Below are 25,581 nucleotides of genomic sequence, written 5' to 3' on the forward strand. Positions count from 1 at the left end.
TACTAGTGACCATCCAAAAAAATTCCTCCCCACCCCCAAAGGTTCTTAATCCACCTTGCTGGAAAATTGGGTGTTAGGATTATCTGCCCCCTTCTCCTTGAGCTTTATTGAGGTTCAGGGCCCTCCAGGGCTGTGCGTCCATCCATTCCGTCTTTTACAGATGGTTAATGGCAGCCTTAAGTTGCACCTGTCCAAGCTAAACATCTGAAAGCTGGTTGGGAAGCCGAGAGAAAACTGTTTGCATGTGCTCAGAGGCACTCTGGTGTTTTGTGATTTAAAAAAATGGGCCAGCTCTTTCACTGGTTCTCCGCATGGAGTAATAGCAAACAATCCCTTGTTGCCACAATAAACTGATGAAGTTACCTAGTTTGGTAATGAAATGTCTGCAAGAAAACCACCAAGCTCAGAGAGCACCAAGGAACCCACAGTCCTCCTCCTCCTCCTCCTCCTTGCACTGATAATGTCACCTAGTTTGGTAATGAAACTTCTGCAATAAAACCACCAAGCTCAGAGAGCACCAGGGGCCACATGCCACAATAAAGGCAGAGATCAAAGAGATGATATTAGTCTTTTGAGCATCCAGGAGACAGAATGGGCATAGTTTAAGGGAGAAAAAGATGTGGGGGGAGTTCAAAATGGTCAGCAAGGAAAACAGAGTGCTGTAAAGTTGTGTGGTGCTGTTTCTTTTCCTGTTGGTCTTTTGGGGGAAATGGCTTCGTGTTAATCACATTTGAGAAGCGCTTTTCCACCGTCGTTATATTCCTCCTGCATGTTTCATCTTCCTCTCGTAAGTGAGTTGATGTATAGAGCAGTCTTCCTCAACTGGGTGGCTTTATGATGGGTGGACTTCAACTCCCAGAATTCTGGGAGTTGAAGTCCACAAGTTGTAAAGTTGCCAAGGTTGTAGACCCTTGCTAGAATAGATTCTGAAAATTGATTTGAGGTCCATTTAAAATACGCCTCCCTAACTATAGAGACGCAGCATATCCACCCTGGGTTACATTTTTCCATTCTGTTCTTTTTTTACGTTTTTTTCTATTAGCTGGGTGTAATACAATTATTTTTCCCAAGCCCACGTGCGCTGGAAGAACATGAAAAAAAAATGCTTAGAAATGCAAGTCATTTTGGAATTGGCAAGGGAAGAGGTTTCTTTTAGCAGCGTAGCTTTCATCATCCAGATTCCACGCTGGGAAAAATCTTCTTTGGAAGGGCAACAGCAGGAAAACAAACGCATAAATATGGAAGATCTCCCTCTCTCTTTCTCGTTCTCTATTTCTCTCCCACATCCCTGCATCTGCACAGTCGTGCACACAAATAGACACACAGTCTGTTTTATGTCAGCTACACAGTGCAGTGCTGAGCACGATGACTTGCAATTACTTTCTCCTCCTTTCTTCATAATTCCAATAACTGAGGGGCTGTCACAAAGAAGAAGGGGTCGGCCTCTTCTCCAAAGCACCAGAAAGCAGGACAAGAAGCAACGGATGGAACTTTATCAAGGAGAGAAGCATCCTGGAACTAAGGAGGAATTTCCTTGACAGTGAGAACAATTAACCAGTGGAACGGCTTGCCTCCAGAAATTGCGGGTTCGCCATTATTGGAGCATCCAATAATGGACAGGTCGTAAATCTTTTTTGTGTGTGTGTTTTTTTAATTTCAAACAGTCGCTGAAGAGTTGGTTGCAAGTCAAGAGCTATCTTTGGATTGCTGGAGGCCTAGCATTCTGCAGATCCGGTTGGTTAATTTTATAAATCCTCATTAAGTAAACTGTGATGAAGCTTCTGCACTCGCAAGAGATTTTGGGCTGACTCTACAAGGAAGAAGAGCAACACAAGGGAATCCATCTGAGTATTGATCTCCATCAGGTAAAAAGAAGAAATTGCACCCCTTCTAGGATTGGTGGGGTGTTTTTGCTGATTGCCCAGTTCTCCGTTTTCTTGGCTTGAAAGATGTGCCAGAGTTTGTACAACCTGCAGGTCAGTTCAAAGATTCAGCACTTGCATTTGATGAATGCATTGCTTGCTTTTCCTGCCTTCAGGATGAGAAGCCCCTGGAGACCAACCCAAGGAGAAAACTAACCTAGAACGAAGGAGAAATTTCCTGACAGTGAGAGCAATTTGTGGAACAGCTTGCCTTCAGAAGTTGTGAGTGCTCCATCACCGGAGGCTTTGGAGAAGAGACTGGACAGTCTCTTCTTGAAAATCTCCAGTGATGGAGCATCCACAAGCTATTTCACTGGTTTATTGTTCTCATGGTTAGGACGTTTTTTCCTGAGTTCTAGCTTGGTTCTCTCCTTGGTTAGTTTCCATCCTTGGTTCCTTGTCCCGGCTTCAGGGGCTTGGGAAAAGAGGAGAATGAGAGAATTTGGAGATCAGAAGAGAAGGAGAGACCAAATGTGACAGAGCATTTTTTTTTTCTTTTCCTCTTAAAAGCACAGGCACTCCTGGGCAGATCCAGCAAGCTGGTTGAAGCTTTGTAGAGACAGCCATACGTGCTCCCGTCTCAGGGAAAGCCAGAAGGAGCCAGCTGGTCTTAGCCCACCTGGACCCTCCTCCAGGCATATCAGAAGACCAAATACTGGCCTGTGCTTTTGACCTGACTGACAGCTGGGGAGAAATGATGGGGAGATTAAATACCCGCCACAACCTCTTGGCAAGATGCTGCTGAAGGACAGAGAGGTCAGGGTGACTTTGAAAGCTGTCAGATGTGAATCATCGAACTAAATCATTTCGGTTCTGTCCACACAATAGTCATCATTACTGTGATTCATCACCATCCAACATCATTTTAACACAGGGTCCATCCACTGCAGGAGGAAGGCCTCTTCCGTGTGTCTCCAACCCAGACGGTCCTGGGCTTCCTTTTGGCACTTGGGCCCGCCATACTTGCTGATGTGGTTGATCCATCTTGTTTTAGGTCTCCCTCGTGGGCACTTTTGATCAAGTGGGATCCATTCTAGGACCTCCTTGGTCCACCTGCCCTCAGTTCTTCTGGCTATGTGACCAGCCCATTTTCCATTTGTTCTTTGACTTTCTTGATGATATTGTATACTTTTGTTTGTCGATTCATGGGGTGATGTTTTATCGTGTGCAGCTAATGCAGGGTTTCTTCTGCCTCTCCTCTCCCCACGATCCTGCAACCTGCTCCACTTTCGACAGAGTTGGCGTCTGTGGTTGGTGACCGGTCTCTGAGGGATCAGTCGCTCAAGGTCACCGTCAGAAGATCCAGTGGCGCCTACAAGGCGTGGTCTCTGCATCGCTTTCCACCTCTCCGTCCCAGCTTCTGCTGAATCAGGAAAATTGGAAGGTAAAAATATCTGTTCTCTGGGTAGACAGATCCAGGAGCCGCTTCTGTTTCCATGAAACAAGAGTTACAACTCTGGGACCGAAACCTTGTCTAATATTTCCTAGCCAGCGCCGCCAAAACATGTCAGTTTGGAAAAAAATCTGGGTCACTGTTCCCTTAAACTGGGACCCTCTTTCGAGACTCAACAGAGTAACAGAGTTACTACATCCCTGTAGTCATCTTGGTAGCAACATGGAAAGGATTTGTTATTGGTCCTAGTCTGGTGTTCCTGGTCTGCTTGCAGCAGAATTTCCTGGTGGTCTCCTCTCCGAGTATAAACTAAGCTCATCAAGTTCCTGCCTGTCGAGACAGGGACTTCTCCTCATTCCCAAGTAGTTTTTGGAAACTGTGACCCCATTACAGCTGGAAAGGGAAAGTTGCTTTGGGTCAACAGCTGACTTCACCACGGTTAATTTTCGATTATAATTTAAAAAACGTGGCCTAAAGCGCCATCTCCTGGTGCAGCGAGGCAATAACACCCACTGTATTTTAGCTACCCTAGTAGAATAACTCTATTGTCATTTTAAATGTACTATAACTGGCGTACATTAAAATGAAATTTCATTGCATACAGCTCTCAAAGGATCACTACCTCCAATATACAGTACATAAACACAACCATTTTATTTATTTTTTTTTGCATTTTGCAAGCTACCTTGTGAGTTAGTCTCAAAGATGCTTTTCCAAAAGGCAACTGGACTATATGAGCTTATATCAGGTATCTGGATCCAGCTAGTCCTCAACTTCGTTTAGTGACTGCTCAAAGTTAGAACAGCACTGAAAAAAATGTGACTTATGACCATTTGTTATACTTATGACCCAGGACCCCAGGACACTGCAACCATCATAAATATGAATCAGTTGCCAAGCATCTGAATTCTGATCACATGGCCATAAGGAGGTTGTGGTGGTCACAAGTGTGAAAAATGGTCATCAGTCCCTTTTTTTAGCTCCGCTGTTAACTCAGAACGGTCACTAAATGAAATGTTGAAAGTCGAGCACTATTTGCAATTAAGATTTTTTTTAAAAAAATCTGCTTAATTCCTTGTTCAATCCTCTGTTTAGTATCTGAAAAATGTTCATTCACAGCATGGAAAAGAGAATATAAATGTGTTGGGTGGCAGAAGAATAACACTGCAAATTCTGCATTCTGCTAAGGAAAGCTTATTGAAATGTCCAGATCCTCTTTCTGATTCTGACAAGCTTGGAGATTTATTCCTAACCAGCGCTCCCATTCTCACCAGCAAGCCTGCATTATCTTTCTGGTGTCTGCTGAGTTAGAATAAAACTGCAGTAACCTTCCGATCTTGCCAGTTAGCTGCAGTTTTCTGTCTCAGCTAGCAAGCGAGCTCAAAAATAGCTCCGCATCGCATCTGGCCTCAGCTCCAGACAATCAATTCCAAATTCTGCATGGGGGCACAGCCAGCTGAGAGGTTGAGAGGCTGAGACTCCAGAAAGGGTGCAGAGAAGAGTAGTAAAAATGCTCAGAGCTCTAGAGGCTACAGCAGGGGTCCCCAACCCCAGGGCCACAGCCCACTACCGGACCTTGAGATGTTCGGAACCGGGCCACAAAAGTCACTTTAAAAGGCTCTGATTTAAGGAAGGTTCCTGAGCCTGAGAAATTGAGACACAAAAGCCCAGCTGCTGTTGTGGTGCTTTTCTTCTTGCTAGTTAATGGTTGTTAAGGAAAGCTCTGCAATTGTTTGTTGGACAAAGAAGTACAGGTAGTCCTCGGCTTATGACCACAATTGAGCCCCAAAATTTATGTCGTTAAGCGAGACATTTGTTAAGTGAGTTTTGCCCCATTTTACGATGTTTCTTGCCACATTTTTTGCCACTGCAGTTGTTAAATTAGTCCCACGGTTGTGAATAGGCTTCCCCGTTGACTTGGCTTGTCAGACGGTCGCAAAAGGGATCTTGGGACCCAGCGACGGTCGTAAGTAGGAGCCAGTGGCCAAGCGGCTGAATTTTGATCATGTGACCACAGGGGAACGCGGCCAAGGTCGTAAGGGTGAAAAATGATTGTAAGTCCCTTTTTTCAGTGCCGTCGTGACTTCCAACGGTCACTAAATGAACCGATGTTAGTCAAGGACTACCAGTCAAACTGGCTAGTAGTGTGGGGCGTCCACAAAAATGTGACAGGACAGGCCCACTGGTTTTCATCTGCCGCGGTTCTTCTTTGTGATTCAAGCTTTCTTTGTTGTGTGGTTAAGGGCCCTCTTGATCCGGTTGTCTACTTTCTGTATTGTGTTGAGATTTACTGGGATGTAGGCTCCTTTGTCCTGCAGTATTTCTTTGGCTCAGCCAAAGGGGATGAAGACCTCAATGCTGCAGAACTGGAATGGATTTATTCCAGTTCCAGGCTGGCTAGGGAATCCTGGGAGTTGAAGTCCACGCATCTTCAAGTGCCCAAGGTTGAGAGACACTGAGGGAGATGTTGCTAGATATCTATTATCCCTTCAGACACGCATAAAAACTTTCCAGAAGAACTGCTGTTCTCCTTTATGCATGTTGCAGAAACAGCTTTGCAAATGCAAAGCCGGAAACATTTATTCCTACATCCCCTTTTCCTAGAACGAGGCTTCTGAGTTAATTACTCAGCAAAAGCAGTCTAGGTTTTATTTTATTTTTTCTTCTATGCTCAAGGCCATTTTGTGATTCTTGGAAAGACCGAATTCTGTAAATTGCCCAGGCCAAATAAATAAATAAAAAGTTAATGCAAGTTTCCTTCTGGGTACGTCCCCCCCCCCCAAGGCACAGACACTTGGCAGCCATCCTGAAATCATTGATACGCATGGAGAGGAGGGGGCTGGGCCAGTTTAGTGCCAAAATGTCACCCTGAAAAGCCGAGCCAGCAAATTTGGACGGTGGGGACCTTCCAAGCAAGGGAAGCTCAGAGGAAGCAGCTGCAAAAAACTGCCCCTAATTTGGCTGGCTTCTCTTTTCTTTGAAAGACGACAAGCTTTGTCAGCATTGCTGGACTGCAGAGGAGAGGAAAAGGCACACGCAGGTTGTGTTTCCTGCTGAAAAGGGCAGGGAGCAGGAGGGGGCTGGACTAGATGACCTCCAAGATCCCTTCTGCTATTCTGTAAACCAGGTTATAGAACCATAGAATGGGAAAGTTGGAAAGGACCCCGGAGGGTCATCTAGTTCAACCCTCTGCAACATGCCGGGTTAGAGCCTGGTGGGATCTCATTGATGGGGGCAGGTAAAGCTCAGGTGGGGGTTTAGCAGGAGGTGTGAACTTGCCGTTAAATAAGCTCTGGCTTGGCCGGTTGCAGAATCTCGGCTCCTTTTGTGGCAGGGGTGTGTGTGTGTGTGTGTGTGTGTGTGTGTGTGTGTGTGTGTGTGTGTGTGTGTGTTGGGGGGGGTGTTACTGCTTTCGACCTGCCGCAGCTTTCCACTCCTACGCTTGTCATCTTGCAAGCCTTGCAAAGGGCGCCACGTTGGGGATGGCGACCCATAGCCACGCCCACCGCCGGCCAGGCATGCTGGGAGTTGTAGTCCCCGCCCTGCAGCCGGTGGAGGTGTGTGTCGGGGGGGGGGGCTGCTGCAGCTGGTGTTAGCCGGAGGGGCTACCCTTCCAATGGGCTTTGCACGGAGACCCCCGGCCGGATTGCCTATCTATGTGCTGCGGGCGCCCGCCGCGCTTCCTGCTGCAATTCGCCTTGCGCGCGCCCGCGGAACTGCCCGCGCGCTCCCGCAGCCTTCCGGTCTCCTCCTCCTCCTCCTGGGTCGCCGCCCCGGGAGCGCGCTTGCGTGGCGTCCGCGATCCCGAGACTTCCGTCGGGCCGAAGCCGAGCCAAGCGCCGCGGAGGTACGGGGGGCGCCGGGTTGGGGAAGCCTGCCGGCAGCTGCCTGGCCCAGGGAGCCAGAGAAGCCCCGCCCGGCCGTGAATCGTGGGGAGGGGGGGTCGCGCAGGGGAGGGGGGTTTGATCTGCAGAGCAACTCCTCCGGCGGCTTGTTCGGGGAGGGGCTTCGGGGGACCCCCAGCTGCCCTTGGATCTGTTTGGGGGAGCGGCGATCAAGGACCCCCACCTGCTTTTTGGGGGGAGGGGGTTGAGGGGGAATGCACCTGCCTGAGTAGAAGAAGGAGGGGAGCCGTCCGGGGGGGGGATTCTTCCGGGAGGGGGGGCGAATCAGATCCAGCCCCCCCCCCGGTCTGCCTTGCTAAGTGTATGTATGTATGGCTCTGGGGGGGGGGTAGTCACAGCACTCCCTCTTTTTTTGCTGTCCCGTGCTTGTTTATCTTTTGGGGGGTAGAAGCAGAAGACCCCCCCCCAGACACATCTGTCTGCCTTTCCAAGGAGAGAGACCCCCTCCCCGACCCCATTGCCACCTATCTGCCTCTCCTTCTGGGGAGACCACGGAGGGGAGCATCTGTCTCTGGGGAGGGGGCTGGAAGGCCTCCTGGGGAAGTCTAGGAGAGCCCCCCCTCCCCTGCTAAACCCGTCCCCCCCCCGCATTGCAAATGCACTGTAAAACTTCCAAGGAAGGCCTCAAAATTGTGGGGGGGGGCCTTAGGAGAAGGAAAGGGAAGCCGTTATTCTCCCTCGCACCGCCCGACGCCTGGAAAAAACATCTGTAGCCTTACATAATCCGTGTTTGTGTGTTTTGTGCAGCTCTGGAAAGGACGAAGGGGGGGGGTGAGGTGGGTTTGGGGTGTTCACTGCTTTATGATAGTCCTGGATTTAACAACGGTTCATTTAGTGATCGTCCAAAGTTACAAAAAGTGACTCCCTGCGGTCGCCTGAATGCAAATTCAGACTTCTGGCAACTGGCTCGCAGTTATGACGGTTGCAGCGTCCGGTGTGTGTGTGTGTGTGTGTGTATGTGTGTGTGTATGTGTGTGTGTGTGTGATGCCCTTTTGTGTCCTGGCAGGCCAAGCCAATGGGGAAGCCTGGTTCACATAATAAGCTTATTTATTTAACCCCTGTGATGGTTCACTTAACAGCTGTGGCAAGGAAGGTCGTAAAATGGGGCAAAACTCCCTTAGCAACGGAAAATGACATTTCAGGGACTCTGCTCCCGCAAAACATTTGGTGTTTCTAGCTTGTGCGGATTAACCGCCTTTTGGGAGGCGACGAATATCCTTCTCAAACCACCTTCCTGTTAGGGAGAGGTGGGGTTAGACTGTCATCTTCTGTTAGCTGCCTTGCAGGAGCTGTTTTGTGGGGCTGCCTTGCAACAGGTGAAAAGAACAACAACAACAGCACCAACTGTAGGATGGGATTGTTGTTTTATCCAATTTAACCTTCTGGGAGATTTTGTTCCACACCTTTTGTAGAGCAGCTGCTAATAAGATTAGTCTTGGGCTTCCGGAGGGAGCTGAACCGTCGGGCATTTTTGAAAGTTCCAGATAAGGCCTATCAAAGGCTTGTTTTCCCTCTCTTGTTTTCCTCTCTTCCCCCTTTCCTTTCCTTCCCCTTCTCCTTGCCCTTCCTATTCCTGCCTGCATCCCTCCCTCCCTCCCATTCATCCTATTTTCTCCTTCCTTCCTTCCTTCCTTCCTTCCTTCCTTCCTTCCTTCCTTCCTTCCTTCCTAAATTAACCTTTTGTTGATTTTCCCTCTCCTACTGTTAATCCTCGAGAATTACCCATTTTTTAAAAAAAAAACACAACAACCTGTGGCTTCTTTTTCCCTCTTAAATCTCTCTTGCTGTCTCCCTTTCTTTTCCAGAGGTGACTGAACCAACCAGCCGTCAAGATGTCCGACTCCAAGTATTTCACCACCACCAAAAAAGGTAACGTGGCAGGTGGGGGTTGGTGCTCCAGGTAGACAGGCAGAACGTTGAATTCACAGGACACCCTTCTTAATTTGATTGATTAAATTTATTTGCCGACTTATCTCGTTTCAAAGCGAAACAATCAAAACAGAATCATGGCCTGTGAATCACAGCAGTAGCGATTCATTGAACAGCCAGCAAGAACTTGGCCAGAACTCACTTAAAAGTGGTCTCGCTTAGCAGAGAGGAAGTGTTGGGCTCAACCGCGATCGTGAATCGGGCGCTCCCTGCATTTGCCCACCTGAATTCTTTTCCAGGAGAAATATTTGAGCTGAAGGCCGAACTGAACAGCGACAAGAAAGAGAAGAAGAAGGAGGCGGTGAAAAAAGTGATTGCATCCATGACCGTTGGCAAGGATGTCAGGTACGTGGCTGTCCTTGGGGGACATGAGAACCCCTCTGGATTCCGTCCATCTGTCTGTTGGCTCATTTTATTTATTTATATTCCGCCACTGTTGTTTTTATAAATGACTCAAGAAGGCAAACGTACAATACTCCTTCCTTCCTCCTGTTTTCTCCACCACGACAACCCTGTGAGGTGGGTTGGGCTGAGAAGAGGGACTGGCCTAAGGTCACCCAGCTGGCTTTCATGTATAAGGCAGGACTAGAATTCACCGTCTCCTGGTGATTGACCCAAAGTTACCCAACTGGCTTTCATGCCTCAGGCGGGACTAGAATTCACCGTCTCCTGGTGATTGGCCCAAAGTCGCCCAGCCACTTTCATGCCTAAAACCAGACTAGAACTCACCATCCGTAAGTTGAGGACTACCTACATGATCCTTTAACACACTTTCCATTTGTCTCCCCCAGCGCTCTTTTCCCTGACGTGGTGAACTGCATGCAGACGGACAACCTGGAGCTGAAGAAGCTGGTTTACCTGTATCTGATGAACTACGCCAAAAGTCAGCCAGATATGGCCATCATGGCGGTCAACACCTTCGTTAAGGTGAGCAGGGCTGTGCCTTTTGGGCGAGGGGTACGAGGGGGCAGCCAGACGAGAGGTTTTCAACAGGCTTTTGGAGAGTGAGCTGGCAAAGTCAGAAAACCTGCCCCCAAAGTCTCTTTGGGGTGTAATCCATGCTAGATCCCTCTTTACGCTGTGTTCGTGACAATGGTTCACAAATCAAATTAGGTGAATCTGGACTTAATGAATGAAGGTGAATATAGGTGTCCCAGGATAATGTTGCAGGATCCAATCTGGGACCCGATGGTTTAGTCTTCCGAGCTTTTGAACTTGTTCTGGAGCAAGGGAGCTTCTCTCTAGCCGAGGGTGTGCTGTTCTGTGTGTGATATTTATATGTCGCCTGTTGTATGTGGCTTTTTAGTTGCCGATTGTGATGTGTCGACGGCTGGTTTTTAAGTCGTTGGCTGTCCTTTCCTTGTGCTTCCCAGCCCTCACCTTCGAAATACTTGAGAGGCTGGTGGTAAATCAGCCCTCCTGTTGACTGATGCAGGGCCCCTTTCCCAGGGTTAAATTATTTCCCTGGCTGTTTTTTTCCCACCTCGTCCAACAATCGTAGTAGCTGCAAAATTGAATGTGTGTCCTTGTTCGTTGCTGTGGGAGGCTACCAATGAGTTCTGTACTTGCACCTCATTGAATGGATACAGATACAGGTTAGGTGAAACTTGGTTCAATAGCAGCAACTGGAAGAGGCAGGATGGCCCCCTCAGCTTCTCTCTTTTCCCCTAGGACTGCGAAGATGCAAACCCCCTCATCCGAGCCCTGGCCGTCCGTACGATGGGCTGCATCCGAGTTGACAAGATTACCGAGTATCTTTGTGAGCCGCTACGGAAATGCCTGAAGGACGAGGACCCGTACGTGCGCAAGACGGCTGCCGTCTGTGTGGCGAAGCTGCACGACATCAATGCCCAGCTGGTGGAAGACCAAGGATTCCTGGATACGCTGAAAGATCTCATTTCAGACTCCAATCCAATGGTGAGCACCTTTTTTTGGAGTTGAGATAGTCTTTTAATTAAGGTACTAAAATCTTTGGGGGGGGGGAGAGGAGGAGGACTGTGGGGTCCTTGCTGCTCTCTGAGCTTGGTGGTTTTCTTGCAGACGTTTCATGACCAAACTAGATAACATCATCAGTTCCAGAAGGGAGAGGAGGAGGAGAGTAGGGAATGATGAGATAAGAGGCAGCTGAGCTATCAGCAGGAATGGGACCCTCCCTAGTTTCTTTGATATAAAGGGGGGGGGAGAGAGATGTATTCAAGGTTCTCTTTTATTTAGGTGGTTGCGAATGCGGTTGCGGCCCTATCGGAGATCGCCGAGTCCCACCCCAGCAGCAATCTCCTGGACTTGAACCCGCAGTCCATCAATAAGCTGCTGACCGCTCTGAATGAATGCACTGAATGGGGGCAGATCTTCATCTTAGACTGCCTGGCCAGCTATATGCCCAAGGATGATCGTGAAGCTCAGAGGTAGGAGCTGCAGCTTGGCTCTCTTGTTCGAGTGCACTATATAAGAAGAAACCACCTGACAGCGACGGAACAGCTGTTCCTTGTTCTTCTGCCCAATGGGAGCTTTTAAGATTCATACTTTTTTAATCCCTTTGCAAATGTAGTTTGTTGTAGAATTAGCTTTTCCAGGTTGTGTTTCCGGTCTGGTTTCCCCTGTGAGACCGGAGTTATTTTGCTCATAATATCAGCCCCCCAAATAAGCCCCAGTTAAGATTGTCAGCCAGATGGATGCATTTAGTACCGTATTTCCCCAAAAATAAGACCTAACCAGAAAATAATGCGTCTTTTGGAGTAAAAATTAATATAAGACCTGGTCTTATTTTCGGGGAAATACGGTATATATCCTAAAGGTGGAAAATTAATATTAACAACGAAGAAGCTCGGAAAGGATGCTAGCCTGGACCTGCTGCTCTTTGGACCTCTGACTTGGAAAAAAACCCTGACCCTGCCTTCCTTTTTTTCAGCATCTGCGAACGGGTGACCCCACGGCTGTCCCACGCCAACTCGGCTGTGGTCCTTTCCGCCGTGAAGGTGCTGATGAAGTTCACCGAGATGCTCTCGAAAGACCTAGACTATTACGGGACTTTGCTGAAGAAGCTGGCCCCCCCACTGGTCACCCTGCTCTCCGCCGAACCAGAGCTGCAGTACGTGGCCCTCCGGAACATCAACCTGAGTGTGCAAAAGAGGTGAGTTTCTCCTGCACGCCTGGTGAGGGGTGGAAAAGGAAGAGCGTTCCTAGCACTAGACGTAGCTGGATTCACACCCAGGCTGCTGAGATTGGTGGTCAAACTGACTTACAGGTAGGTCCTTGGCTTACGACTGAGGTACTTACGACCCAGATTCGGAGTTCTGACAGTCAGTTGCATTTATGACTGTTTGCCGCATCACATGGACACATTTTATGACGGTTTTGCTGAAAATCGAAAATTGTAAGTTTTGGGCAAAACCAAAAGACCATTGCACACTGTGGTTTCACTGAATGACTACAGATTTGCTTAACAACCCTGTTGATTTGCTTAATGACGGCTGCACAACAGGTCATAAAATTGAGTCAGTTGCACAACTGACTTCTCTTTAGAACTGTCACAAGTTATAGCCAGGATGGGCAAGCTCCCTTTAGATCAAAACTTAAGGACTTACTTATATTGGAGGTCTTGCATTGTAGAGAACAGGCCACAGGCTAAGCGACACCCAAATTAAGTTTACTCGGTTGTGTGAACCCAGCTAGTAGTCTCCTGTTGACTGGCCGCTGCGTGAATCTCACCACCGAGAGGTTTGCTGTCCTGCAGCCGCTTTTTAGGGCCTTATGCAACCATGCAGGTTTTTCTGCTGGACGTTGGAAGATAGAAAAATATCATTTCACTATAACGTTTCATTATTTCCTTTTTTTTTCTCCTCCAGGCCTGAGATTCTCAAGCACGAGATGAAGGTCTTCTTTGTGAAGTACAACGACCCCATCTATGTCAAGCTGGAGAAGCTGGACATTATGATCCGCCTGGCCTCCCAGGCCAACATCGCACAGGTAAAGTTCTGAATCTTTGCTTCATAGGATCCTTTTACAGGTCTGGAACTCGCCCCACACGCTCACACCTCCTCGTGTTTCCAAAAGGAGGTGTTTTTGTTTCCTGCCACTGCATTCCCACATTCCCTCTGGGAGAGAAGAAGTCGCTGCATTCGTGCTAACACGTCCGGTCTCCTTCCCCTCCTTCCCTCGCAGGTGCTGGCCGAATTAAAGGAATACGCCACGGAGGTAGATGTGGATTTTGTCAGGAAAGCTGTCCGGGCCATTGGCCGATGCGCCATTAAGGTTGAGGTGAGCCTTGGCAAGAAGGAACATGGCATCTGAATCATGAATCTATTCATTGGGGTGGTGGGGCATGGATTATGCCAGGGTTTCTCAAGATTGGCGACTTTAAGACAGGAGGACTTCAACTCCCAGAATGCCCCAGCCACCAGGGAGAAGCTGAGGGTCACTATCATGCCCCTCCGTTTCTTTAAAAAAATATTTGGTTCCTGAATCCAGGTTCTTTCCCCTTTCCTTTCCTTTCCTTTCCTTTCCTTTCCTTTCCTTCTTTCCCTTTCTCCTTTCCCCTTCCTCTTCCCTTTCCCCTTCCACTTCCCTTGCACTGCCACGTGACTCTTTCTCTCTCTCTTTCCTCTGCCCAGATCTCCATCTCCATCTCTTTCCTTCTCCTTCTCCTCCCTCTTTCCCCTTCTTTGATTCCCACTCCATCTTTCTCTCCCCCACCTCCTTCCCTTTCTTTTTCCTACCCCCAGCGTCCCTCCCTCCCTCCCAGCCACCCATCTCACAGCAACGAGTCTGAGAAGCACACAGAAATTAGTGCCATCACAGCAGCATTAACTCCTGACACCCCCACATCGAAAACACATCACTAGCAAGACTCTTGCTGCAAGATAACACGGGATGTTCCTCGCTTTCCCCTTCCGTTAACGATTGGAGCATCCACCCACTTCTTGGCTGACCCAGGCTGTTTTTTCCCCCGTTTCAGCAATCCGCGGAGCGCTGTGTGAGCACGTTGCTGGATCTCATCCAGACCAAGGTCAACTACGTGGTACAGGAAGCGATTGTGGTCATCAAGGACATTTTCCGCAAGTACCCAAACAAGTAGGAGCATTTTTTGAGCAGTTGTGGCTGTGAACATGCTAAGGGGTTTGAGTTCGAGTCCTGGATGCTCCTCCTGCTCTGCATTAAGAACCAAGAATAATCTGGAGCAGGCCAGAATCAGGCTGAAGGAAATTTCAAGGGTTCTGCGTTCTCCGGGGCTTCGAGAAACTCACAAATAGGAACGGCTGATTTCTAGAAAAAAATTACTGCAATTTAGGGGTTAGGGTTTCCCAGAAACTGACATTTCCAGCCAAACACGGCCACTGCGGACACTGTGCTTGCTTAACAACCTCTGCATTCACAAACATGTTGTAAAAATCAAATCAATCACGTGGCTGGCTCAACTTAATGACCATCGTGGCATGGTAATCCTGGGCTCCATTATGGCTGTAAGTGAAGGACAACCCGTGTTCGGTGGCAGCTGAACTGCTTCCCATCTGTTCCCAATATATTATTTTCTTTTTAATTCCCTTCCTGTGAATCCGTGAACCGCCGGGCGTTCTCATGGACGGTCTGCAGCAGGCTGCCTCCATGTCTCCTCCTCCTTGACCAGCCTGATCTTTGCAGCTCGCAGGTTCTCCTTCGGGGCACCCGAGATTCCCATCGTCTCCCCCTCTTCGCAGGTATGAAAGTGTGATCGCCACTTTGTGTGAGAACCTGGACTCCCTGGACGAACCGGAAGCCAGGGCCGCCATGATCTGGATCGTGGGAGAATACGCCGAGCGCATCGACAACGCGGACGAGCTTCTGGAGAGCTTCCTGGAGGGCTTCCATGATGAAAGCACCCAGGTGGTGGGCCTCGGCTGGTTAGGTCTGGGGACTGAGACGGGGGGAGGGGGGGATGGTGGGTGCCCCAAACTACAGCTAGTGCTCACAGACATTCATTTAGTATATAAATAGATTAATAGACAGACAGAAAAAGATGATGGAGGGAGGGAGGCATGGATGGACGGGTGGGTGGATGGATGAAATAGATGGGATGGATGGATGGATGGATAGCATGATATAAATAGAGATAGACAGACAGATAGACAGACATGATGGGTGGATGATGAGCCGAGGTGGCGCAGCAGTTAGAGTGCAGTACTGCAGGCCACTTTAGCTGACTGTGTTCAGCAGGTCAGCGGTTCAAATCTCACCGGCTCAAGGTTGACTCAGCCTTCCATCCTTCCGGGGTAGGTCAAATGAGGACCCAGATTGTTGGGGGCAATGTAAATATATATATATATACATTGCTTACTGGTGTACACCGCTTAGAGAGTGCTTGCACTTAAAGCGGTATATAACTCTCATAAATAAAATAAATAATAAATAAATAGATCGCACAAATGGAACTCTGCACATGCTCATGTGCCTGCCACTCCACTGGAGAGCTTGGGAACCGCTGGTTTAAGGACTTCTGCTGAAACAAGAAGACCCAATGTACGCTGATGGGACAAGGTCTTCCCTCTTTGTCTCTTGCTTGGGGTCAACTCCCCGCCCCTTTGAGGACCTCCTCCTGGGGTTTCGTCTGAGCCTTTAGCAAGAAACAAACCAGCTTGCCTTCCTTTAGCCTCTGATCAGGCTTTCCTGCCCCGTTCAGGTCCAGCTGCAGCTGCTGACGGCCATCGTGAAGCTCTTCCTGAAGAAACCCACCGAGACTCAAGAGCTGGTACAGCAAGTGCTGAGTCTGGCCACACAGGTAAATGTCACCCATCACGAGGGTCTCCTTCCGGCCACCGAAAAAAAACTGTCAAAAGCCCTCGTGGCCGTGTCAGCGCCCGGCAAGGTGGCTGTACTGTGTTGTCCCGTTCCGCTTTTTGGGAATCTCTTCCTCACCTCCAGTGGCCTCCAGTGCTGGGGTTTCCTGTTCAGGGACTAACTGGGCTTGAGCCAGCTTAGCATCCAAGCCCGCCCACCTCGTTTAGCCCTGTGGTAAATCAGTCATTTCCCCTTCCTTCCAACCTGGTAGGATTCGGATAACCCCGACTTGAGGGACAGGGGCTACATCTACTGGCGCTTGCTCTCCACGGATCCCGTGGCCGCCAAGGAAGTGGTCCTGGCCGAAAAGCCTCTCATTTCCGAGGAGACAGACCTGATTGAGCCCACCCTGCTGGACGAGCTGATCTGCTACATCGGCACGCTGGCCTCGGTCTACCACAAGCCCCCCAGTGCGTTTGTGGAGGGGAGCAGGGGCGTCGTCCACAAAAGCCTCCCTCCCCGGACAGGCTCGTAAGTCAGACTCCGAAATCCCCACTGATTCATTGGTTACCTGACTTGCATTCAAGTGGGACCCGTTTTTCCTGGCAACAACAACCCTGTGGGACGGGGCACACTGAGCACAGCCCCTGATCCAAAGTCTCCTAAGGAGCTTCTCCCGCTCCGAGCTGAGAACCTTAGTGACTCTTCCATGGTGGCTCTTAGGCTGAGGGAGCTTCCAGGGCTGAGGTGGGACCAGAACCTGGTTCTCCTCGTTCTTGATCTACCACCTTCACCAATGCATCACTCTCTACCTGGTGGGTTGAGAGAGAAGGACTGGCCCAAAGTCATCTTGGGTATCACCTGTGCTGGCTGGGGAATTCTGGGAGTTGAAGTCCACCCATCTTCAAGTTGCTAAGGTCGAGAAACACTGGTTTAAGGAGTCAATTCAACCAGGGTGATTGATTCACAGTGATCCTACCAGCTTCATGATTGAGGCAGCATTTGAACTCCGATGCAACCTGCTCTGTTTTGCCCACATTACCTGTTCTTTGCACATTGTGTGTGTTTGTGTATGTCTACAACAAAACACTCTTTAAGGTTGTTCCCGTTGAAAACCAACCATTTCCCCCTCCTACCATTAAATCAGGAGCGAAAGTTCAGAGAGCCCAGATGTTGTGGCAGCTGGAGTGCCGCCTTCGGAGCAACCGGCCGTCATCCCCACCCAGGGGGATCTGTTGGGGGACCTGCTGAACCTGGATCTCGGACCCCCAGTCAGCAGCCCTCCGATTGCCACATCGTCGGTGCAGATAGGCGCCGTGGACCTTCTTGGTGGTGGCTTGGAGAGCCTGGTAAGTTCTCGGTTGGGCGCCTCCAAATCCTGAGAAGCTTTTGCAAAATAAAAAATCTTTAAAAAAAATCCAGAGGTTGCACACGTTTCTCTGAACTGGAACAGAAGCCCCTGCAAGCAAAAATGTCATTGCAGTAAAAAAAAATAAGGCAGTCGAGTATGCTTTTTGTCTTGCATAAGGACCCCCCTAAATGCCGACAGGCTTTTAAAAAGAAAAAACAAAAACCAGAAGGTCTGCAAATTCCTCTGAAGGCTCCTAGGATTCCATTCCATTCCCTCTATTCTATTCAGTTCGATTCCATTTCATACATTCCACTCCGTATGTTCTATTCCGTTCCATATTTTCTATTTCATTTCTTTGTTTTTCATATATTTTATTTATTTGTATCCTGCCTTTATTATTAATTTTAGAAATAACTCAAGGCGGCCGACGAAGCTAATATTCCCTTCCTCATAGCAACAACCCTGTGAGGTGGGCTGGGCTGAGAGAGAAAGAGGGACTGGCCCAAAGTTACCCAGCTGCCTTCTTGTCCAAGGCGGGACTCGAACTCTTGGTCTTCTGCTTTCTAGACTGGTGCCTTAACCACTAGGCAAAATTGGCTCTCTCTCTCTCTCTCCCCATTCCATTTTACTCCAATTCCATAGTTTTGTTCTGTTCTGTCCGTTCTGTTCTGATTTTTAGGTTCTTCTTGATTAAGGGCTAACAAAAGCTACTTTGGTTGATGCCAACTTGCCGGGCAGACTTTGCCCAGGTGGCTAAGAATGGCACACAGACACAAACACCCCCAGGGAGGCTTCTCTGTAGCTTGGTGGGCTAAGCTTTGCCATGTTGTGTGCTGAGCAAATGTAACTTTCCCTCCTTCCCTTGTTGTCTCCCTCCCTCCCTCCCTCCTTCCTTCCTTCCTTCCTTCCCTCCCTCTCTCTTTCTCTCTTCCTTTCTCTTCCTGCTGCTGCTGTCGCTGCTCTTCTCTTCGTCTCCCACTTCTGTTTCAAGATGGGGGAAGAAACCGAAGGGGTAGGATTCTCTTCTTAGTTCTAATTGCAGTCGTAAGAGTTGAGGTCTATCTGTATTTTCAGCTCCAATTTAGATATGGGATAGCGGTGCTGGCCCAAGTCGGCCATTGGACGCTCCCGGTCTTCCGGCCAGTTTGAGGGACAAGATGTTCCATTCCTGGGAACCCTATGCAAGGGATCTCCCGCGTTCCCTGGTTTGGGGATTCCTCTGCCAAGCTTTTTGCAACAGCTTTTCTCCCTTTCCGATTAGCATTACACACTTCCAAGAACGCCGCCCCTTTTGTTCTCCTGCAGATGGGAGGGCCCAGTTTTGCGGCCCCCAGTACAGTCATCCCCTCAAACCTGGGAGGACCCCTCGGAGGGGGGCTGGGAGACCTCTTTGACCTGGCTGGAGGTGTGAGCAATCTGTCGGGCTCCTACGTTATTCCCAAAACCGTGAGTAGCCTTCCTCTCGTTGGATCCCCTGAAGCCAAAGATGGCGGCATCCCGTAGAAGCTCTCCCTGGCCGAAGCCTTGTGAGGGCAACTGAGTTTCTCTTGGCCAGATCTCGCCATGGTCCATGGTTGCTGGGGGCTTCCCTCACCATCCTTCCCCAGTCATAAAAGAGAATTTCTCAGCAGCAGCGGCCAGGCGCTTGACCAACATCCCACAAAGACGAGTCTTCCTCTTGGGTGTGAGAGTTTGTGTTGTGGTTGAGAAAGGGGGGGGGTCTCTCTCAAGAGAAACAATCAAGAGATGTGGCCAAACCTTGAGTGGTCCTCTCTGCTTTTAGGTGTGGCTCCCGGCGGTAAAAGCCAAAGGCCTGGAGATCTCAGGAACATTCAGTCGCCGGGCAGGCTCCCTCTCGATGGACCTCACGTTGTCCAACAAAGCCTTGCAGGTCATGTCGGACTTCGCCATCCAGTTCAACCGGAACAGGTAAAAAGCTTCACCCCCACCTGGTTGGCAGCCTCTGATGATGATCGCCTTTTCCCTGAGCGGTTGGTTCCATGATGCCAAACCCTCTAAGAAGTTGGCTGAAGAGGCTTACCTGGCAGGGTGGCCTACTCCGACCCCCCAGAATCCCCAGCCAGCCAGGTTGGAGAAGGCTCCAGAAACTGCCCTTCAGACTGAATGTGGCTTTCAGTTTATTGTATTTTTATTTTTTAGTTATTTATTTTATTTTATCTTTTATTTTATTATTTTATTATGTTACTTATTATTTTATTTTATTTTTTCATTTTATTTTTTTTTATTATTTTATTTTATATTTTATTGTTTTATTTTATTTATTTTATTTTTTATTTTATTTTTTTCATTTTATTTTTTTATTATTTTATTTTATATTTTATTGTTTTATTTTATTTATTTTATTTTTTATTTTATTTTGTTATTTATTTTTATGTTTTATTTTATGTTTTATTTTATTATTTTATAATAAAATATTTTATTTTAGTATTTTTTTTATTTTATTTATTTTATTTTATTAATTTATTTTATTATTTTAATTTATTTAGGAAGGGCCCAATTCATTATAGAGCTGTTTTCTGTTGAAATTGCTGCCCACCAATGTACGGCTTGCTGGTTTCTCTCTCTCTGGCCATTTCTCTCCAGTTTTGGTTTGGCCCCCGCTGCCCCTCTGCAAGTCCACACCCCTCTCGCCCCCAACCAGAATGTGGAGATCTCTCTTCCCCTCAACACCGTTGGCTCAGTCATGAAAATGGACCCCCTGAATAACCTCCAGGTGAGCCGAAGGGGCATCAGAGGAGGAGGAGGAGGGAATGGGGGTCTTTTAAGAGGCCAAGCAGCAGTGATGCCTGGAAGGGCTGAAGCTCAGCCAGGCTCAGCATGAGGGCCCAGGATTGTTGGGAATGGTATCTTTGGGGAGAAGAGGTGGATGCAGCTCACTTGGGGAAGACTCTCTCTAAACACCTGGAGCCAATTTGGTGTACTGGTTCAACTGCTGGCCTAGAAAATGGGAGATGGCGAGTTTTAGTCCACCTTCGGCATGAAAGCTGACTAGGTAATTTTGATCCAATCACAAGGAGACTCTAGGCCCACCTTGGGCATAAAAGCCATTGGGATGACTTTGGACCAATCACCCAGGAGACTGTGAGTTCTAGTTCTGCCTTAGGCACGAAAGCCAGCTGGGTGACTTATATATATACATACGTACGTACGTACGTACGTACATGCACAGTGCAACTCTTGACATTTTTTAATGGGCTTGAAATATTCTTTGTGTTTTTGCTTTCAGGTGGCTGTGAAAAACAACATTGATGTGTTCTACTTCAGCACCCTGTATCCCCTGTACATTCTCTTTGTGGAAGACGGGAAAATGGGTGAGTTGACTACTCGGCGGGTGGGAAATGGTCCAAATTACAGGTAGTCCTCGACTTAACGACCACCCTTGAGCCCAAAACATATGTTACTAAGTGAGAAATCTATTAACGTAGTTTTGCCCCACTTCACAACTTTTCTGGCCCCATTTGTTAAGTGACTCTGAACCGTCGCTAAACAAGTGGTCGTAAGTCGAAAACTATCTTTATATTTCTGTTCTTTTTTTCGGCTTTGTTTTGAGAGAATAGCCAAGCGTGATTTGTTAAGTTCTAAATTCTTAGTTGTTGTTTTTCAACGTCCCTCCTAGAACGGCAGATGTTCCTGGCCACGTGGAAGGACATTCCCAATGACAACGAAGCCCAGTTCCAGATTAAAGAGTGTCCGCTTAGCGCAGGTGAGACGAGAATAAGGCTGCGCCCAACCTTTCCAGCTTGAAATAGCCGTCGTGAATACGAATTGAACGGTCCGTTGCTCAAAACGGGGCTGTTCCGGACAGACCCCCCAATTGTTCTGAATTTTGAAAAAACAGGCCGGAAACTGGAAACATTTTCCTAGCTGCTAGCAGGGAGTAACCCATACAGCAATCTTTTTTTTTTTTTTTTTTTATGATGATGATAATGATGCCCTTACAAGCCTGAAACTATTTCCCAAACAATACAGGAACTGGGCATGGCTAGTCTACTGAAGCAAAGAACCAGGGGGACATGATAGCAGTCTTCCAATATTTGAGGGGCTGTCTCAGAGAGGAGGGGATCAACCTGTTTTCCAAAGCACCCACAGGCCAGACAAAGGGACAGTGGATGGAAGGTGACCAAGGAGAGATTCAACCGAGAAATAAGGAGAAATCTTCTGACAGTGAGGACAATCAACCAATGGAACAGAAGTTGCCTTCAGAAGTTGTGGGAGCTCCATCACTGGAAGCTTTCAAGAAGAGACTGGGCTGCCCTCTGTCAGAAATGGTGTAGGGTCTCCTGCTTGGGCGAGGGGGTTGGACTAGATGACCTCCAAGGTCCCTTCCAACTCTTGTTATTCTATTCTAATAAATACTAGGAATTTCTTAACAATATCTTAAAAGGTGGGAAGCCTGTCTTTCGAGCCCGTCTTGGTCCCAGGCCAGGATTCCCTCTGTTTGGCTTTCAACAATGTGGTTTTCTTTCTTTCTGGTCGGACAGAGGCCGCGAGCAGCAAGCTGCAAGGTAATAACATTTTCACCATTGCCAAGAGGAACGTGGAAGGGCAGGACATGCTGTACCAGTCGCTCAAGCTCACCAACGGCATCTGGGTCCTGGCTGAGCTGAGAATTCAGCCTGGGAGTCTGAACTTCACGGTATGGCTTCCTCTCCTGGTCCCGTTGGGGTGGGAATCCAGCCGTTTTAGGCCTCCTTTCCAGCTTTTCGCTCTAGGTTTTGTTCCCTTCATTCAATCCATTTATTCATTTCAAAGATTTGTTAATTTATCAAGACCTAAAATACAGGATGGTCCTCGACTTACGGCAGTTCATAAAAACGAGTCAGCTGCCAAGCGTCTCAGTTTTGATCACGTGATCCCAGGGATGCTGCAACAGTCGTAAGGCATCGGCCCCTTTTTTGTAACTTCAATGGATTGTTGTAAGCGAGGACTGCCTTTCGTTTCCTCCCTGCCTTTCCTTTCCTTGGGATGGCAATGTAATCTTATTTTTTTTCCCTTTCCCTTTTGTTTTTGTGTTGCTTCCTTCCATTCCTCCGTCGCTGCCTGGCCACCGGCCCACTCCCTTGGGCCTGCCCCCCCTCAACTTACAGGATCTGGAGGTTAGCTCAATACCTTTTGCTTCTCTCTTTTCCCTGTTTTCGCCAGCCAGCCAGCCACTCTGTTCTCACAAGGGCCACTTGGTAGCGTTCCATTCCAGCCTGGCTTTTAACACTCCTGATTGCAAAACATGCATTTCTTCTGCTCGATGCAAGTTAGGAAATGGCTGGTTGTGGGTTTTTTGGGGGGAGGTTGCCATTGGGAGGTGGGAAGGGGTGGGCAGTTGCAGACTGCAGAAATTTAGAGGATACCTGTCAGATCTGCCCCACCTCCGATCTCTTAGGAAAGTAAAACTCTTGGCTCCATTTGGTTTAAAGACCCTCTTACTAAGAGATGCAGATTGCAGCAGTGTCGCACAGAATCTGAAGTTCCCATGCAACAACACAAAAGTAACCCCTTGGTTACCCCAGCTCTCCCCCCATAATCTCATCTGTGTGTAACCAATCCGTTACCGCTGAGATATTGGGAAACGCTAAGGTGTTCAGGCTGGTGAAGTTCCACTCTCAGGGCAAACAGCCTTGAAAATGCCAGCGTGCCAACGCAAACCAGATTACAAACGGCTCTGTTCTTCCTCAACTGTCAGTTTCCCCCCCTCCCAATTTTCCAATCTCCCATCAAAAAGGTATACGGCTTTATTGCCTGTTTGCTTCCCCCCCTTCCTTTCCTGATTGAGGGCAGGACGCCAGTGAGACACCAAGCCGAAGGCAGCAGATCTGGCGATACCAGCAACCGTTGGCTGCAACGGTTAAGTCTGTCTGGTTACTGACCAACCACACCCTCCCGGGTAGTCCTCAATGGAATTGCAGGTAGTCCTCAGCTTATGACCACGAAAGAACCCAAACTTTCCATTGCTAAGCGAGACGTTTTGCCCCATTTTTACAACCATTGTTGCGTTACCCCAATTTTTCACACTTAACAACTATTGCAGCATCCCCGTGGTCACATGATCCAAATTCGGACACTTGGCCACTATCCTGCATTTACGACGGTTGCAGCATCCCCGGGATCACACGATCCCCTTTTGCGACCTTCTGACAAGCCAATTCCATGGGGAAGCCAGATTCACTGAACACCCATTTCACTCACTTAACAACCGTGCCAAGAAAGGTCATAAAATGGGACAAAGCTCACTTAAAAAGATTTCTCACTTAGCCACATAAATTCTGGGCTCGGTTGTAGTCGTAAGATCGAGGACTATCTGCGATATTCTCTTCTGTCGGTTCACAGCAGCTGCCAGCTTTTCGGTCTCCGCTCTGAACGACTAATCTTTGAACTTTTTCTATCCCCCCTCCCCCTCTGCATTTGGATCCCACTTCTGATTTACTAACCCCATCACCTCTGCCGAGGATTCCTGCAGCTGCTCCTCCTCACTCCACTCTTTTCTTTCCTTGCAGCTCTCCCTGAAGTGTCGCGCCCCGGAAGTTGCTCAGCACATTTTCCAAGCCTACGAAACCATCCTGAAAAACTGATGTCACCCGTTCCTCCTTCCCCCAGAGTGACAGAGACCAATGGGGACCAAGTCGTGAAAAACAAAAACACCGAATCAAAAAAACCCAAAAAACCAAACCCACCACCCTCCATTCCCCCGCCCCGGTTCGAAAGATGTCATTTTTTGGGCAGAGATCAGATGATTGCGGGGATCTGGGCAGGCTTTCCCGAGTGGTTGGAACGGAGTCCCCTGCGGAAGTCGGAGAACGAAGCAGGGGCGGGGTGAAGGAGACCCGGCTCCCTATTTTTGTGTGTGTGTGTGTATGTGCCTGCGTGCGTGTGCATCAAAGCCTGCCGTGTTCCTCTGCTGAGATCGCCCGTGTCCTTGAGGCGCTTTGTGTGTTGAAGTCACACTGGCTGCACGAGTGCCGTGCTGCAGCTGCAGCTGCGAATGTCCCCTGCAGCATCTCCTTGTGATCTTGCTATTCTTCCACCTCAATAAAGAAATCAATGGTGACCACTTCCAGAACAGGAAACCCGTTTCTGTTTTACTCCTGAGCGGGGAAGACTTCTTGGGTGTGGATGAAGGTATAAGGGTAGAAATGGAATTGGAATTGGGGATGTCTAGTTTAATGAAGAGAAGGACGAGGGGGGACATGATAGCAGTCTTCCAATATGTCAGGGGCTGCCCCAAAGAAGAGGGAGTCAAGCTATTCTCCAAAACGCCTGAAGGCAGGACAAGAAGCAACAGATGAAAACTAACCAAAGAGAGAAGCAACCTGGAACTAAGGAGAAACTTCCTGACAGAACAATTAACCAGTGGAACAACCTGCCTCCAGAAGGAGTGAATGCTCCAACACTGGGTGTTTTTAAAAAGAGACTGGACAACCATTTGTCTGAAATGATACAGGGTTTCCTGCCTGAGCAGAGGGACTAGATGACTTCCAAGGTCCCTTCCAACTTTATTATTATTAAATAAAAGTTGGACACCAGCCAGCTTAGTCTGTTAGCCAAACATCCATGATCAGAATTCAGATGCTTGGCAACTGATTCATTTTGAAAGCTGGAAGGCCTCCAGATGGTCTTGTTTGTTTGTTTGTTTGTTTAGGTTTTTTTGCATCATTTTGGTCTAGTGATTAAGGCAGTAGGCTAGAAAGTGAGAGACTGTGAGTTCTAGTCCTGCCTCAGGCTTGAAATGGTGAGAGACGGTGAGTTCTAATCCCACTTTAGGCATGAAAGATGGCTAGATGACTTTGGGCCAGTTACCAGGAGACAGTGAGTTCTAGTCTCACCATAGGAATGAAAGCCAGCTGGGTGACTTTGGGCCAATCACCAGGAGATTGTGAGTTCTAGTCCCACTTTAGGCATGAAAACTGGCTGGGCTAGTTGGAGCACTTGGAACAACTTCCATCCTGCAACCATACTTTTAACACCCTCAATATCTACCCATCCCAGGTCCTTGGGAAGGTCTCAATAGATGGATAAATATGCCAAATCCAACCTAAACCTCTGGCTGGCTGTGACCAACTTATAGCTCTCTGTTCTCTCTCTCTCTCTCTCCCCCCCCCAACACTCTTTAATCATTTTCTCTTGCCGGCTACCCAAAATAGTCTGCCTGTCTCTGTTTATATCACTAGCCCATTGCAGACAAAATTCTGCTTTTTATTTTTATGTTTTTATTTAGGGCAGGACAAGAAGGATTAGAAATGAGAATAGAATATAAGAATGGAATGGAATGGAACAGAATAGAATAGAATAACAATAGAACAGAACAGAAAGAATTATAA

General features: G+C 48.3%; 1 protein-coding gene across 10 annotated transcripts; it reads left to right on the plus strand.

The window, feature by feature from the left end:
• The first annotated feature begins 3,282 nt into the window (after positions 1-3,282).
• Positions 3,283-24,330, plus strand: AP1B1 (adaptor related protein complex 1 subunit beta 1). Of its 10 annotated transcripts, none has more exons than XM_039332631.1 (23): positions 3,283-3,306; positions 9,027-9,090; positions 9,390-9,495; positions 9,942-10,077; positions 10,822-11,067; positions 11,365-11,555; positions 12,059-12,280; positions 12,996-13,116; positions 13,312-13,407; positions 14,105-14,220; positions 14,844-15,012; positions 15,803-15,901; positions 16,172-16,431; positions 17,048-17,249; positions 18,243-18,263; positions 18,557-18,697; positions 19,035-19,180; positions 19,856-19,985; positions 20,499-20,583; positions 20,889-20,975; positions 21,754-21,908; positions 22,360-22,368; positions 23,761-24,330. In XM_039332631.1, exons 2-23 carry the CDS (start codon positions 9,054-9,056, stop codon positions 23,833-23,835), a joined length of 2,850 nt encoding a protein of 949 aa, XP_039188565.1. In that variant the 5' UTR covers positions 3,283-3,306; positions 9,027-9,053; the 3' UTR covers positions 23,836-24,330. The 10 variants fall into 10 exon arrangements, with proteins under 10 accessions (XP_039188565.1, XP_039188564.1, XP_039188566.1 ...); XM_039332630.1 differs by lacking the exon at positions 3,283-3,306 and adding an exon at positions 7,026-7,162; XM_039332632.1 differs by lacking the exon at positions 3,283-3,306 and adding an exon at positions 7,027-7,162 and having other exon boundaries at positions 14,844-15,009; positions 23,761-23,835.
• The last annotated feature ends 1,251 nt before the right edge of the window (positions 24,331-25,581 follow it).

The sequence above is a fragment of the Crotalus tigris genome, unplaced genomic scaffold, assembly GCF_016545835.1.
Source record: "Crotalus tigris isolate CLP2741 ecotype Arizona unplaced genomic scaffold, ASM1654583v1 scf7180000024461.5605484, whole genome shotgun sequence".
Lineage (NCBI taxonomy): Eukaryota > Metazoa > Chordata > Lepidosauria > Squamata > Viperidae > Crotalus > Crotalus tigris.